This window comes from Protomyctophum parallelum (assembly GCF_964188405.1).
Source record: "Protomyctophum parallelum genome assembly, chromosome: 2".
Classification (NCBI taxonomy): Eukaryota; Metazoa; Chordata; class Actinopteri; order Myctophiformes; family Myctophidae; genus Protomyctophum; species Protomyctophum parallelum.
Genome location: NC_139699.1, coordinates 48,730,770 through 48,747,923, shown reverse-complemented (window position 1 = coordinate 48,747,923; position 17,154 = coordinate 48,730,770). Strand labels below are relative to the sequence as shown.

Here is a 17,154-nt window from a genome sequence, read left to right as displayed (position 1 = left end):
GCCGAAATGATTTCGGCTCGTCAGAGAATCAGTAGCACCGAAGAGCCGACTTTAGGACGGTACCCGCCCCCCCGAACCTCAAATGACGTCAAATTGTAGGCTCTACAGCGCCGAACCGACTTTTATTCGGCTCTAAAATAGGAGTATGAATCGGCCCTAACTTATCAACAAGCAAGGTGTGATCAATTACATCAAAGGCTGCACTGAAATCCAGCATAACAGCACCTACTCATTTCCTATTGTCCATGGAAGATAACCAATCATCATTCATTTGTAAAAGTGCAGTGCTTGTGGAATGACCTTCCCTGTAAGCATGCTGAAAGGGTGAGAGTAGATCGTTATTGGCAAAGTAGTCCATGACCTGTTTGAATACAATTATTTTTCAAATATTTTGCTTAGCAACGGTAAAATACTGATAGGACGGCTGTTTGGACCAGTAAATGTTGTATTCTTGTCTTTCGGAAGTGGGATGATTTTAGCTTCCTTCCATACTGTTGGATGTACCCCACTGTTTAAACTGTTTAAACCTGTCTTGACAGCAGGAGGATATAAGGCTGAAAGATGAACGACTGTGTCTTTGATTCGATTGCACTCAAGACACCCTTTAAACACCCATGCAAGGCAATCATTCCTAACGTCATATACCTGACTTTGTAGGGGAGCACACTCACACATCACAATGTAGAAAATGCTGAACATAGCTGAACCTATTTAGACCTGATTCTCAAAAAAGTCTTATAAATCCTAACGGTTTTCAACAAAAAAATAATATGTCAGTGGTGCTCAACCTTTTCCATGTCAAGGACCCCCAGAATTATCTGTATTTGGCTGCGGACCCCCATCTGATAATATGTTTTTCCAGGCACCCCCCCAAAATCAAAGATTTGAGTTTAGTACAGCAGATACTAGGAACGATCTTTCACTTGGTGATACAAGCGTGCAATTTGGCATGAACATTCCTCTGGGTCATCACTTTAATGTTTTTAACCGAGCCAACCAAAAATCCAATATGAAATGAAAAAGGCCTTTTGTGGCGGTTCTGGACAACCGTGTATCCGACCGACTACCGGACACTGCACTTCCTGTGGGTGTGTGTCAAATTACAGATGTGGATTACAGACGTACGTCTGTAATCCACAGATGTGGATTACAGACGTACGTCTGTAATCCACGTCTGTAACATCTGTAACGTGTAATCTGTACAGATTTATGTCTGTAATCCACGTTACAGTCTTACAGACGTGGCTAATCCATCATCAGGTTGACATCATCAGGGTCCATTATGTGTAAAGGTTTGCACAGGAACCACACTTCGAACTGAAGTATTTCATCAAATGTGTGAAGAAGTCAGTCAGTGTGGAATTGTGTTACACTCTCACAAATGCCTAGTAGTAGTAAGCAAGCAAAAACAAAATGAGGGGAGGAACTTTGGCTTGTGTTGTATATATTTCTGCTATAGCCCTGAACCAGCATTGTGGAGAAAGAAAAAAAAGAAGAGTGGTGTGACTTCTAAAGGGAGGTCAAAAAGCGGATCAGTGACCACAAAGTATGTTTCATACTAGCCACTGCAGGATGAGCAGAGGAGACAGACTGTATAGCACTCTCTCCACTGGACTGGTGCATGGCTGCTATCCTGCACCACTTAGCTGTCAATGGTGTCATCGCCAACATAAAGGGAGACAGCCATGCCCAGAGTAATACCTCTCGTTTGAAAATCCTCCCTTCAACTGCTTTGCACTGTGAATATATTTGCAATCCCATAGTTGGAACGGTGGGGTGTTGCTATGGGAACTGGACCAATGTTAAAGGCTTCCGTAGTCATCAACCATTATATAGACAAATACGTTGGGGTACGTATATATATATACGGACCTGGGATATGACGCCACCTAGCGTCGACGTATATACTGTACATACCTGAGTTAAATGGGGGTCTGTAGACTAATGCATGTCAAATTGGGGGTTCTTGAAATTAAACATGTTGAGAATCTCTGCTAGAGATGTAAAACTCTTCTCTTATGGCGGTCCCTGGCATATATTTTCAAATGGGGATCCATGGGCTAATTAGTGTCAATTTGGGGGTCCTTGACATGAAAAGGTTTGGAAGCCCCTGCTTCACACCACTGCCTAGTAGTAACATACACGGAACACTGGACAGTTTTGACTCTCCCCTCTGTCTCACAGGTTCCCCTCTGGCCAACGGCGGGAGTCACGTGAACAGCTCAGTGAAGCGGAAGCTGGCCGAGGACAAAGGCTACGTGTTCGACAAGCGGCTGCGGTACAACGTGCGACAGAATGAGAGCAACTGTCGCTTCCGAGACATCGTGGTCAGGAAAGAGGAGGGCTTCACGCACATTCTCCTCTCCAGTCAAACGACGGACAACAACGCTCTGACACCTGAGGTGAGTCAAGTCAACACACTCGTCTCTCTCACGGCCAAGCTACACCAGGCAGTTTTGCGCGCGTGCGTATGCGTTTACTGCGCGCGTACAGTGCGTTTGGATAGGACCAATATATGTCAATGATACCAGCTACACCAGACGCACGGATACCGCAGGCCATCCTACGTGTGCTCTAAAAATAGGATCGGTTAAAAAAAAATTACGTGCGTATTCCCCCATGCACGCGTATCTATATATCCTCCCGGAAGGTCCCGCACAAACCTGCCGTGCGTCTGACAGATCGATGTAGCCAGGGCATTTGGCTTGCGCACGCACGATACGCGCGTTTAGAGTAAACGCGCGAGAAAAGGCTGGTGTAGCTTGGCCGTCACACGCACGCACGCACGCACGCACACATCACCGACATCATCGTTCCTTTTCATGAAAATCGTTGCCATAATGCAATGTCAATGATCAGCGGTACTCTTACTTTGAAACCACGTTGTCCAGAAACCGCTGAGTCGGGAAGTAAAATCCGCTATTTAACATATCCGTCCCGCAATTGTCATTTAATCCACCCAAAACATACTTTTGATCAGCGAAATACTATTGTTTGGATACATCAGACTCAAAGCAAGGTTGCATTTTGGTCTAAAAAGTGAAACCGAGATATTTACGTTCTAAGATGCTGTGTCCCATAGCAAGCATAAGCCAGCGAAATTTTAATTTACGGTTTTGGATGAAAACGGGACTGTTATGAGGGGAAACTGGACACAGCTGAGCACCATAATCAATGGATATAAAAAATCACTGTGTGAAGTGAGCGGTGCAACTATACAGTTATTGTTATAGTTACTGTACTCTACTGTTGCTTTGTAATGTATTGTATTGTATTCTAGCTGGATGCCAACTTCATGGGGGTTATTAGTAGACCAACTCTTAGAAAGAAATACAAAAAACGAATAAAGCACCAAAAGAGTTTAATGGCTGTGAACGGTAATCAAACCATTAACCCCTATAGAGGTTATGGCTGTCAAGGAATTTATTAAAGGGCAAATAACATGCATTTTAAAACTGCTTTTAATATTTAATAATCATATTGTCTATGTCCCTCAAAGTTATTTCTAATGGTTTGAGCCTCAATCACCACTCTGATATAACCAGGCCTTGTCATTTCTTTCTGGACTTTGAAAGCAGTTTTAGCTGCAGTACCACAATGTCCTGAGGTGGTGGGGGTGCTGATATGCAGATTATTTAATATTTGAGTCATTATAATACTGATTCTAGATAAAACCAGGCTTGTTTCCATTCCATGCCAGCTTGGAAAATCAACAATGGTGGACATTGTAAACAAGTGGAAATGCAAATTTGGAACTGAAGACTGATGAAGAGGAGGAATTATACAAAGTAGGGTGACATTGATGACATCACGATGAGGCCAAAATCAGTCGAGCTGTTCCTGAGAGCAATTTCCATTAAAACACCCATATGACATGAAAGCCTGATTGTTCAAAATTGGTTATTTGTGGGGATAGAAAACACATATGGGAGCCCCAGAAACACAAAAGAAATTGAAAAAGTAGAATTTTATGTTATAGGTCCTTTAATAAGTAAATAAAAAAGACGCACTAAACCACAGCAAAAACAGCCAATCTACAAGGTCACTTCACGACGTCCTCTGAACTCATGGATCGCCTATTATTGCTACTTTTGTGTGACACTGTAGTTTAATGAAGTTAGGCACTAATAAAATTGTTAAAATAACATTTGAAACATGGAGATACTCTGCCCGACAGCGACGATTTGCGCATCCCTCTCATCCAGGTGTGTGCCATCTGCTGTTACTGTATAGCTAAATATCAGCTGAGCTAGTGGGGAGTTTTATACAGCATGACAGCCAGATTTAGCACGTTTTTTATGTGTAAAAACCTGCTGAAAATTGGCACTTGACTTCGTCATGTATCATACGTAAGCTAACCTAACAGTGGAATATCTATATGAAATACATATAATGAATAATAAAACGGCATATATACTATAGTGCTATGTCTACATAAAATATCTAAGTGATATCTAAATGTGATCTTGGTTGATTGTCACCTGTTTCTCCTCTGCAGTATACTGGCAATCCTGCTATATTTGGAGGTCAGGTGCCAAGTACTGTAGAGGAGTTGTCGCCTACACTGCCATCTGGTGGATGAATCGCTGTTCACTTCAATGTTAACCGTCTTACTACAACAACAGCACAACAAGCATGATATCCTATAGTTATACTGTGAGCAACAACAATAAAAGACTTCTCAAGCTCTTGATGCATCGTTCAGATTGCTTAAAACACAAAATGGTTTCTTGACTGGGGAGTCAAGAAACCTGACAGAAAGGGAGTCAAATATATATTCATTATATAGTATATACTGTATGTATAGTTTACATGTATAGTACTATAGTTTCATATAGAGATTCCACTGTTACGTTCTTAGCTTACGCATGTTTCATGAATACTATACTTTTTAAGTTTTTATGTATGTGATGTATTGCCTTGCTTTATTGTTCTTGCCTAATGTAATTCTACACTCATTCAAACTTTGGGCAGTCTGGGAGATAGTTGGGTTATTGCTACTAGTCTAATTATCATACATCCTGGTGTGAAAGAGAATATTTCTAAAGGCTGTCGTATGCATAGCCTACAGTATGGACAATTAAAATCAGATGGAAATATTATATTTTCATGTCATGGTGTCATAATTAAAAAGGGACATTTCACCACTGGAAGAAACTGCAGTCACTCAATGTTAATTGCATTTGTTGTAGTATATAGATAACAGTAGCACAATACATTTTAACCCTATATGGCCAGAAAGATAATGAAGTCTGTGTGTTTGACTGCATCGCTGAATTCCTACAATGACCATGAATGCTTTAGTGCACTTCCCCTCCTTGTGGAGAGAGGGGAGGCTGCATGGAGGTGTGACTAAGGCTCAATCCCAATTCCTCCCTTCGTCCTGGCCCTTAGCCCTTGCCCTTGCTTATGCGCGTTCACGTGAGGGGGAAGGGTTATCTCAATTGTCTTTGGATCGAGGGGTAGGGCCGAGGGCGAGGGGTAGAATCCCCTTCGTTTGAAGGGATATCTCGACGGGACTTCAAACGGAGCAACATCACTGAGGGGCAGTGAGGGCTGAAAGGCGGACGAGGTAAGAAGCCTTTTATGTCCTTTATTATGGAAAAATATTATAATAACCAATATTATTTGAATGTATTAACAATCTGCATCGCCAAAAATATCGCAATCTCTAGCAAAGGTTAACGTTACCTCACGTGAACTAACGATATGATACGGCGTTGCATTCATACAACGTTACCCATTCATTTATCGCCGGTGCGCTGGTGATACAACTTGGATGCAAGCTAGCTTATTAGCAGGCATCAGTCCGACCCCCCAGACCACGATATGTCAACATTCTGCAGTTTTGGAGCTCTTAAAAGCCGTGAAATAGCCTACTGTACCTACATAACGCTGTCACTGCATAACGTTGGCTACTCGCGCTGCAGTGATAGCTATGGTTTTATCATGACCAATGTTAAGCTAATCCCCACAAGTTGCAAAACTTACATAACTAATTAGCAATGGTGTTGTTGTTTTTCCCCAGGCAAACCAGCTACAGAACAGATTGCAAGCTGCCGTGCAGACTGTACATTGGATGGAGATGAATCACGATGGCATTTTCATTGATAGAAAATTACTCTGTTCTTAATGATATTAAAAACAATGAACAGTGACCACAGCCCCTTCTTTCTTTACTGTAAATAGTTTTTCCTTTTTCTAACCCTGTATATATATCTGTACCCATGCTATACAAACAATAATCAATTAATCAGGTACAACTGTTGAGCAGGTGTCAGAATGAGCTATATCTAGCTGAATTACATTCTGCATGGTGGGCTACCAACATGAGACAAAATTACAATATATTTATTTAATCATAACCACAGCAATGTTATATTTACGTTCCATCTCTACAGCTTAAATCAAATGGAAAGTAGTTTCCAAAGTGGGTTATGGGCTAAATTATAGTTTGTACACTCTCAGAGTTAATTAACATTGATTTTACAATATAAATTGGGGGTCCTAGAGACAGAAATGCCATCAAAGTTTGGGGACCACTGGCCTGTAGTGAGCTTGCAGATCAGCTATTTTCTGAGAACAGGTTGTATATCAATATCTACATTTAGGGACGTTCCAATTCCTAGGGGGATGATTTATCTCCCTACCCCTTGACACTCATTATGTAGGGACAAGGGGAAGGGGCAAGGGCTGAGGGGTAGGGTTAAAAAAGGAATTGGGATTGGGCCTTATAGTCCAGAAAGGAAGTGAGACCTCATGTTCATGACATTTTTTGGTAGATTTTTGGTCACAAACATGTATAAAAAAAAACATATTACACACCAGGAAAGGGTTTATTGTGTCCTAAACATTAAAATAAGATTTTGCGAAAAGGGTTGACATGGCATATTCCTCAATCCTGACAGTCAATGGCTACGTTTACATGAAGGGTGATCATTCCGAATAAATACTTCAGAATAAAATACATCCGATGTAATGTTTTTTGCAGCGAGTTTACATGGGAAATGGACATTCCGAATGAGTGTTTATATGGAGAAGTGATAGAAGACATGATACATGTTAATTCACGTGAAACTACGCCATCTGTTGGACACATAAAATATAGGCAGTTCATTCATTGTGACTTTCAGACGAAAGACGACACTTTGAAATCCCATCATTTCATTCCGCAGTAGTTTTGAGGCTGCTGCTTGGATAGGGACGGACATATTATGTTTACCGTCTTTTTTCCCCACCTGCTGCGGTGCCGTGTCATTAGTCAGAAGGTTCATTGTTCCGAAATTACTATCCCTATCTCTAACCCTAACCTAAACCTAACCGCAAGAATCGGGTCGCTCGTTATTTTTGAGAGAGAGAGAGAGAGAGAGAGAGAGAGAGAGAGACCGTTGAACACACACACACACACACACACACACACAAAATGCACGAAATAACGCGCTCTATGTGCAAACTCCTCGGCGCGCCTTGGATATGAGGCTTATGAGCAGTGTTGGGTATAACGGCGTTTAAACAAACGGCGCTACCTAACGTCGTTATTTTTTTCAGTAACGGGTAATCTAATTAATTACAATTGTCATTGTTACAACGCAGTTACCGTTACTGACAATGAAATGTGCTCCGTTATTATGTTAAGCGTCCCAAAGCTTTTTGTTACCACGGGCCGGCTGACAGTGTGTCTGGGACTCTGTGTGTGTGTGCGTGTGTGCAATGGGGCTGATGCTGCAAACATGAAGCCCAACACACACCGGCTCCGTCCGCTGCGTCACGCCGCGTCGCCTGGCGCGCCGATAGAATCAGTTCTATTTTCCAGGCGGCGCCGCACGGCAACGCGCCGCGCCGCGTCGGACGGAGCCGGTGTGTGTTGGGCTTCACACACGGTTAGAATAAAACAAACATAGCAGTCAGTTGTGAAAGCTTGATGCTACACAGACCATGCTAATGCTAAAGCTAATGTTGACAGCCTGACTGCATGCGTGCTTGAGAGAGAGAGAGAGAGAGAGAGAGAGATAGAGAGAGAGAGAGATGCAGGGGAGGGCCTTGTGTGTGTGTGTGTGTGTGTGTGTGTGTGTGTGTGTGTGTGTGTGTGTGTGTGTGTGTGTGTGTGTGTGCTTGTGCGTGTGTGTGTGTGTGTGTGTGTGTGTGTGTGTGACTGACCACTGACCAGTTGTCTTAAGTTCTGAGCCAATTTGTGTCTTTAATTAGACAGTATTGTCTACCAGTTGTCTTGTCTGAAGTTGTTGGACTTTTGAGGTCCAAAAAGTTTGAGAGCCACTGGTGTAGGCAATTACACCTGGTTTACTGTTGAGGTTCAATAAATATTATATTGAAGTGCAATACATATATTGAAGTTTATTTCTCCCTCATGGCAAAAGGTTATTATGTCTTATGTGTAAGTTGTAACTTGTAAGTACCTGTCTATGCTGTTCTACTCTATGCACCTTGTGAAAAATCAATCCAAATTCTTAGACATATTACAACTGTTTTTACGCAAATAGTTACTTTTCCTAGTAACTAGTTACTTTTACAATAGAGTAATTCAGTTACTAACTCAGTTACTTTTTTGGAGAAGTAACTAGTAACTATAACTAATTACTTTTTTAAAGTAACGCGCCCAACACTGCTTATGAGCGCCTTGGAGTTGGAGCGCAATGGAAATGAGCATGCTCAGAAAGACCAGAATTAATTTACATCCGAAGCAGTGTATACACGAGTCCAATTTTCTTTCAATCACATTGAACATCGGAGTAATCCGGCCATTGACATCGGAATGGTTTTTAGATCGCATCGAGCGTTTTCATTCGGATGTAAGTTTTTGTAGGTGTTTACATAACAACGTTTAATAGGATTGAACTTCTATTCGGAATGAAAAGGGGATTTAACTGCTCATGTAAACGTAGCCGACTGATATAAGCAAACTTGGTGTTCCTGCACTTCTGGTTGTTGAATACATCTAAGGTCGTGTATTGTTCTCTAGAGAGAAGCTGTCTTGGTTTGAATCATCAGTGCGTCTGCATGGTGCTGCATGTCGGCTGTTTTTTCACCCAGTGTCAATTATCTAATGTAATCCTGGGCACTACACTTCCTCTGCCAACCTGGGGGGGGCAGCGGACTGATGCTCATGCTGCCTTCTAAGCATGAGGAGTCCAAGCTGCTTCTTTTCACCTGACAGGGGGGAATTTCCCTGGCCGGACCCGTGGAAGGAACACGTTATTCCGGCCGGCCAGGGGAAGGTAGTTTAGAGACCAGGATTACTGTAGGTTTTTTGTGAGGGTACCTACCCTAGGGGGCACGGGGAGAAGATGCAAACTCCTCACCCAGGACCTTCTAGCTGTGAGGCGACAGCACTACCGACTGTGCCACCGTGCCCCCTTGGCTGTCTTTCACAGCCATTGAAGTGGCTTTCTACTATACTGTGTGTGTGTGTGGCATAATATGTGTGAATGTACGACAGACAGTAAGCCTTTTAGCTGTGGGCTTATCAAACAGCTCTGGTGCTCTTTCTCAGTCTTTGAGTCTTTGGAAGCTGCTAAAGCAAAGGAGTCTGTGGATGCTTTTACTAATGGCTTTAGCTGAGATAATCTAAAGAAAAGACCTCTGCTAGCTTTACTTTGCGTGGCCTTCAATCAACCACAGCAATAATACCCATTACCTCTCACGTGAATTGGACATTGGTTCAATTGGTTCAACGAGAGAGAGAGCGAGAGAGAGAGAGAGAGAGAGAGAGAGAGAGAGAGAGAGAGAGAGAGATATGCACAGCAACAATAATAACTGCTGTGGAAAGAGTGGTCAGTCTTTTGCTTTTGTTGAGATGTAGGATCGCGGAGGGGGGAGGAGCACTTTCTAGGAGCAAATTTCAAAGCACTTTCCCTGCTTTGAAATTTGCTTTCAAATGTGACATTTTCAGGAAAACCAGAGAGACAGATGCTTTTAAAATGCAATAAAGGGGAATCGAGGGCGCTCATCTCCTGGTTCACAGAAGTAATTTCTCTATGGAGAATAACATGGGGTCATCTTGAAATCGTCTCATATAAGCATTGTGGTCCAAAAAGAAACAAGCTGTCTCGGCGATATTGTCAGGGAGGTGCATCTGTACCATTTACGACAGTCAGCCACTTATATTTGATACAGTCTGTTTCTAGCGAAAATGTAACTAATTCAGTAGCAGTAACTTTAGCGTTTTCGCTCAGTCAGTTGATTCTTCATATCCATATGAATGAAACGGCCCGGGATGACCTGTTCACCATTTTTCAAACACAGTTCTTATATGAGGCGATCTAAAATCCCCCTATGGGGATTACAATGCAAATAAAAAGTACATGAACCTGTGTACTTCCGCCCTCTACCGATATTGACGTCAGACTTCGGTGCTCTACGTGTTCGAGCCCTTGAAGGACAGGAACAAGGTGAAAGCTGTGTCTTGACTCATCAAAAAAGTAATTTAAACACGGTGTCTCTTTTCCTGGAATTGCGTAGCCTACAGAAGGACGTGAAATTGTCTTAAGGGGAATTTAAGTATTTTAAAGTATAGATAGGCTAATGTAGTACACTTGGTCTACATTTTCACTGAACGAAAAAAACATCGCATGGATGCACCTGGGACATATTCCTCAGTGATGTATCCCAAGGTCATCAGGTTTTCGGGTCTCTCGGACCGGAAAGACCAGGGCCACACAATCCGTTGCTCCGGAACTACTATGCCGGGACTGGGAGGTAGATCAATCTGGCACGTCGTTCTGTGGGTTGACTCCCAGCACCAGGCACTACATTCAGGAGTGGTGGATTCTTGAGCCGCAATGGTTCTGCAGGCTCCACCTGGGCAACGGTGGTGCTGCAGGCTCCGCTTGCGTCTTGAATGGCCCTCCTAAAGGCCTCACCAAGCGTTTGTTGGGCTTCCTCCTCACGGAAGACACAGGCTGGGGCGTCAACCCATACTGCTCCCGGTTGCCGTCTACATTCCGGCTGTCACCCGTCTCTGCGGTGGTCACCAGACTATTTCTGGTTGTCACGTAATCTATTCCTATGATAAATAGTTGTACCTCCTATTGTGCATCATAACCTGATTTCTGTCCTTGACCCTATTAACTGGATCATGCTCACTGTGTGTGTGTGTGTGTGTGTGTGTGTGTGTGTGTGTGTGTGTGTGTGTGTGTGTGTGTGTGTGTGTGACGTGTGTGTGTGTGTGTGTGTGTGTGCGTGCTTCCGTGCGTGCGCAGTGGGAGGGGGCGGGGAGTGGGTAATTTGCGTCACAGCGAAATGTTGCGTGTCTGACAAAAGTAATATTTATGTGGTTTGGTAGGAGAAGGAGAACGGATAAACGGCCATGTGCTTCCATTAGGGTAGAAGGATGATCATTTCAAAATACGTTATCTGTAAGCCACCCATCCATTAGACTGGCCCAGCGACCGTGATTTCTGTTCTAGAGGGGCGGGTGCCGTCAGGATAACGGCGTTGGATCACATTGGTTCACCGATCTGAGCGCCCGCCCCCCTCCGCCCCTCCCCTCCCCTCCCTGGTAGAAAACAGCAGAAAACACTGATGTCACTGATGAATCTGGAGCGACGCTCCTCTGCACTGTAGTTCACTCCCACTCCTAGACCAGGAAATGTGTCTCGTTTCCCCAGGCTTTCATTTTTGAGCCGAATGTGAACGAAAATGAAAGCCTGGGTACCGAGGCTTCAGGCTACCCATGCACTGTACAGCTTCAGCAGCTGTGGATTCCTCCCGCACAATGGGCCTGATTCTTCAAAAACGAAATGCGCCAGAGTGTAACGGTGGCGGAAACAGATATCGTATTTATCCGTCCGATCAAGCTACGTTGAGATGACGTGTTATTCAGAGAGTGGTGTGTAACACAGGTGCGCTGGCGTATCGCAGGTGTATGTCATACTGAATTCAGCTGGTGCAAAGTGATCGGAAAAGCACCCGACAACCTCATTTGCATTGATCCACGCCCCATATCGTACCATAAAAGGCTTCAACCATGACTCAGCAGACAGCAGTTTGAGATCCGTCTGTCAAAAAAAGAAAAAAGGCTTTGCAGCCGCAGACTGCACCATTGTATATTACCACTGTAGGCTACTATATATGTACAAACTGACATCAATCCATCAAAGGAAATAAAAAGATTTCCAAGCTTACAACGGGTGCGTGCTCCGCTGAAGCAATATAATTATAATTTATTGGCGGGTGCTCACTCACACCTTTGCAGAGGTAAAACATATCCGATATTTAAAATATCGGATATATGTCAATGCAAAAGTCGTCTTTTGAGAGAGAGCTAGAGAGAGAGAGAGCTGGCTTTCAAACACGCTGATGCCATTCATTAGGCTATAAATGTGGTCTTCTATTTTTTATATAGGGCTATATAGCCCTATTCATTTTCCAATGTGAATCGGATCGGCAGCACGCTGCTGTCTGCCCCCCCCCCCCCCCCCACACACACACACACACACACCGACCGACAGTCAACTGACTCAAGGAGCTCCGTAACAAAACAATTTCAATAGGCCTGCCGCCTACTGCAGGCATTACTAGGCCTACACTAAACAATGTTGGATTCGTACAGTGCAGAATGCAGATAAGCCTATGTTCTTATTATAATTGTGAGTTTGTTTTTTAACATGCAGCGCAAGTCCGCGAGAGCCGATCTACAAGCTCACAACCGTTGCACTTCGAGTAGAAGGCTGCCGAGTGAGCAGCAATCGCGCATGATAGAAATATCCTAATGCATGCATTTAGGCATACAAGTGCACTCGGCTTTTATATATATATATATATATATATAGGCTATCATTTTTTTATGTGCTGATCGACCAATATGTTGGGGACACATGCCTACATATTTTATCTGAGATTTGGGAACAATTTATTGATTCAGCATGAAGACTAAAGCCTTCTGAATAAATCTATACGCAAGTGTATGCTTCCGCAAATTTCTCCGCCACCTAAAGAGGTCCCGGAGGATTTAGCGGAATTTCCGACCAACCAAAGTCAGCGTCAAGTTCACGGCCATTTCCATGAATTCCAAATTAATGTGGGAAATCCACGTAAATGCCTTTCCGCCAGCGTCACGGCAATATATCAGCGGAAACACGTTGAAGAATCAGGCCCAATGTCCCTTTTGCTAAGGATATTTACGAAGTGACAGAATCTGCAGTGTTCGGATGGATGCTGTGCCTGTGGTCCCACATGTTGTTCACAGCACACCTACTGTAGGTCTGCTTTAACAGCCTTCTCAATGACAGTGCCTGGATCCAGCTTGCTCGTGTTGGCTTTGACAGTTGTAACTTGGGCCAGTTGTGATGGCGAGTGTCTCCGAAAAAGGAGGCAGAGAGTTTTGTAGTTGTCTCCTGATTTATTTCAGCCGACATTCCTTTGGTAGAGGTGTAGTTCCAGACTCTATATAGGCGGAGGTTGTGGAAGGGTGATCTGGCTATTCAACGTTTTTGGCTGTGGACCCCCGGAAATGCTTTGGCCATGTCTCACGACCCACCGAAAATAAATTGGCGACCCCCCGAGGGGTCGCGACCCACGGGTTGAGAACGCCTGCTATAGACCACAATGAGTTTGGGAGACTGAGAGAGTCTTACCCCTTATCCCTAAACTTATTAGCCATATTTTACGATTTAAAAATATATTTAAAAAAGGTTTAATTAGACGATCGGCATCAACTGAAACTAAAATGTTCGTCGACTACCTTTTTCCACTGACAAAAACGAAATGAAAACTATAAGCTATGATGACTAAAACTAAGACTAAATATACTGACATTTTCGTCAACAAATAAAAACTAGACTAAAATGTATAGGAAGGGACTAGAAGACAAGAGACCGTGTAAATCATTTTACACTTGTTTGCATGCTGAAAATAGCAGATCTACGCGACGCGTTGTGAGTGAGCTTGTATCTCGGCTATTTTCAGCAAAGTGTAAAAACAGGCAACTGTTTCAACTAAATCAACTGTAGATTTAGTCCTATGATATTTAGTCGACTAAAACTAGACTAACACTAAGACATTCCGGGTGTTTACCATTATTTCTCAGGTGTGTAGGCTGTGGACATAATTCAACATAGTGAGGCCTTAAAGGTGATTATCTGTATCTTGTGTGCTTCTCTCTCTCCCTCGGCATGGATAATAACGAGGTGATCCTGGGGCTATTTGTTGTGTACTGCAGTTTGTCATATCATTATGGTGCAAAAAGTACAAGAACGTGTCATATATCCTTGCTATGCCATGCTATAAATATATGGTTAAGGCGTTTAACTTGTACCGTGTGTTAGCCCATTTTGACCTGAGATCAGATTCTAAAAATGTCTATGTTTCTATGTCAGTCGATTTTTCTAAAATAGTAGACCTACAAGCTCGTAGCGCGGGCGCGCTATGAGCTTGTAGATCTGCTATTTTCCTATAGCTAAAGGAATAATTTTCCCTTCTTCCTGTAGTTAATGAAGGAGGTGTGTCGGGCCCTGGATAACGTTCCCTTCTTCCTGTAGTAATGAAGGAGGTGTGTCGGGCCCTTGATAACGTTCCCTTCTTCCTGTAGTTAATGAAGGAGGTGTGTCGGGCCCTTGATAACGTTCCCTTCTTCCTGTAGTTAATGAAGGAGGTGTGTCGGGCCCTTGATAACGTTCCCTTCTTCCTGTAGTTAATGAAGGAGGTGTGTTGGGCCCTGGATAACGTTCCCTTCTTCCTGTAGTAATGAAGGAGGTGTGTCGGGCCCTGGATAACGTTCCCTTCTTCCTGTAGTAATGAAGGAGGTGTGTTGGGCCCTGGATAACGTTCCCTTCTTCCTGTAGGTAATGAAGGAGGTGTGTTGGGCCCTGGATAACGTTCCCTTCTTCCTGTAGTTAATGAAGGAGGTGTGTTGGGCCCTGGATAACGTTCCCTTCTTCCTGTAGTAATGAAGGAGGTGTGTTGGGCCCTAGATAACGTTCCCTTCTTCCTGTAGTAATGAAGGAGGTGTGTCGGGCCCTGGATAACGTTCCCTTCTTCCTGTAGTTAATGAAGGAGGTGTGTCGGGCCCTGGATAACATTCCCTTCTTCCTGTAGTTAATGAAGGAGGTGTGTCGGGCCCTGGATAACGTTCCCTTCTTCCTGTAGTTAATGAAGGAGGTGTGTCGGGCCCTGGATAACGTTCCCTTCTTCCTGTAGTAATGAAGGAGGTGTGTCGGGCCCTGGATAACGTTCCCTTCTTCCTGTAGGTAATGAAGGAGGTGTGTCGGGCCCTGGATAACGCCGCTGCCGATGACAGTAAAGTGTTGTTGCTCAGTGCCGTGGGGACTGTGTTCTGCAGTGGCCTGGAACCGTCCTACCTGATAGGACGTCTGTCTACTGATCGCAGGAAAGAGAGCAGCCGCATCGCAGACGCCGTACGGTAAGATTAGAGAGCCCCATGTGCGAAACACGCGACAATTACAGCTATAATTTAGTGCAGACTCTCTTATCCAGAGCAACTTTGTCATGTATGTGTGAGATCTGAATGAGCAGAGTCAAACAAAAGGCAGGGTGCTGTAACTAGACGCATAGGGCTCCAATGTTGTCTCCGACTTTACCCGCAGCGCAGCCCGCAATTCAGCCGCTGCCCGGAAAATACGAATATAGGAGCATTCTCTGTCCCTTAATGGTATTTTCGTCCAGTATCACCCGCTATCGTTTTGGCCGACACCGGTATTTGCACCTAGAGGTGTAGTCATGGGCGTGTTGGCACGCTTTCCCCTAAATTGCTATTTTGGTCACATACATTTGGGAAAGCGATAGTGGCATTTAAAAGCACCCGTAAGCCGTACCAAATTAGTTTGGTAAAGAGCGGCCACCGCACGCTTCAATGGCATCAGGCTGCCTCATCTCTCCAATATTCATATTGCATCTCTTTGTAATTTTCCTATAATCAGCTGAAGTGAATGCCTGCCACTTCCTTGTGTCCATTGTGTTTATATAATTGTATAGTCAAAGAAGTTATTTGTGCCAGCCTGCCAGCAATTGTGCGGCTTGTGCCGTGTGCGCGATTCCATTTGCTCTTCAGTTCATCACAACGCAGCAAAGAAAATCGACGCATTGTGAACTTGTAGATTGGCTATTTTCAGAAGAAGAAGGTACATTTTGATGCCAATACTTTTGTAGTTTTACTCAAAGTACATTTTAATTCCAGACTTTTACTTGTATAGTTATACAGTATAGTTATACATTGGCGTCGCAGTATTGACACTTTTACTTTAAGACTTTAAAACAATTGAGTACCTTTTTCCACCTCTGGTCTGTGCTGACGTGACGCTGTGTGACTTGTCGTCCAGGGACTTTGTGTTGGCATTCATCCACTTTAAGAAGCCCATCGTGGTGGCTATTAACGGACCGGCTCTGGGCCTCGGAGCCTCCATCCTGCCCCTGTGTGACGTGGTGTGGGCCAGCGAACGGGCCTGGTTCCAAACCCCATGTGCTGCCCTCCGCCTCACACCGTCTGGCTGTTCCTCTTACACCTTTCCACAGATCCTGGGAGTAGCACTGGTGAGTGGCTGGCATTAATAAAGTGATTTTTGTACCTTTTTCTGTTTTGTATGTGTCTATGGAGTTAACATTTGTCTAATAGACCCCCAGGTGTGGTTAGAATATTGAAATATGTCTTCCCTGTGTATTTAAAAAAAAGCTGAAGGCTTTTGAGTCAAAAGGCCCAGTCGAAATGACAGTGATATAATGACATCACAATATCATCCCCTCCCCCTTCATCATACAAAAATCACATTGAGGAATTGAGGGGCGCTAATATATTAAAGTCTAACTCATGTTGCTATGATTAGGTGATGTAATGGTGATGTAAAACAAACACAGACAAAACAAACATCAAACTCTCTTTATTGTTAATGGCATTTAATGTTTGTGTTAGCGACTAAACAAACATTAAACCTGTATATAGGAGGGGATAGCGCCCCTCAACAACAGCTGTGGGTTCACAGCTTCAGGAGGATCATCACCCTTCACCACCCACCTGGAAACCAGAACTGTTGTACACATAATTTTAACACTTTCTGTACACTTTTTTGTTTTGTTTTTGTACCTGATGTTCATGTGGGTGGGGGGGGGGGGGATCACGGCATTCCATATTTAAAGACGTGGTGAAATGGTTAATTTGGGCGATGAGAGTAAAACGGAGTAGTTCTT

The 17,154-nt window shown here is 43.7% G+C and overlaps 1 protein-coding gene across 2 annotated transcripts in view; it reads left to right on the top strand.

Annotated features, from left to right (window-relative positions):
• The window catches only part of LOC310854762 (chromodomain Y-like protein 2), a 46,084-nt gene that overhangs the window by 22,852 nt on the left and 6,078 nt on the right, over positions 1-17,154 (top strand). For both annotated transcript variants that reach the window (XM_083759439.1, XM_083759440.1), the window contains exons 3-5: positions 2,185-2,402; positions 15,204-15,376; positions 16,293-16,503. In XM_083759439.1, coding sequence (XP_083615565.1) covers positions 2,185-2,402; positions 15,204-15,376; positions 16,293-16,503 — 602 coding nt within the window. The remainder of the gene's footprint in view (positions 1-2,184; positions 2,403-15,203; positions 15,377-16,292; positions 16,504-17,154) is intronic.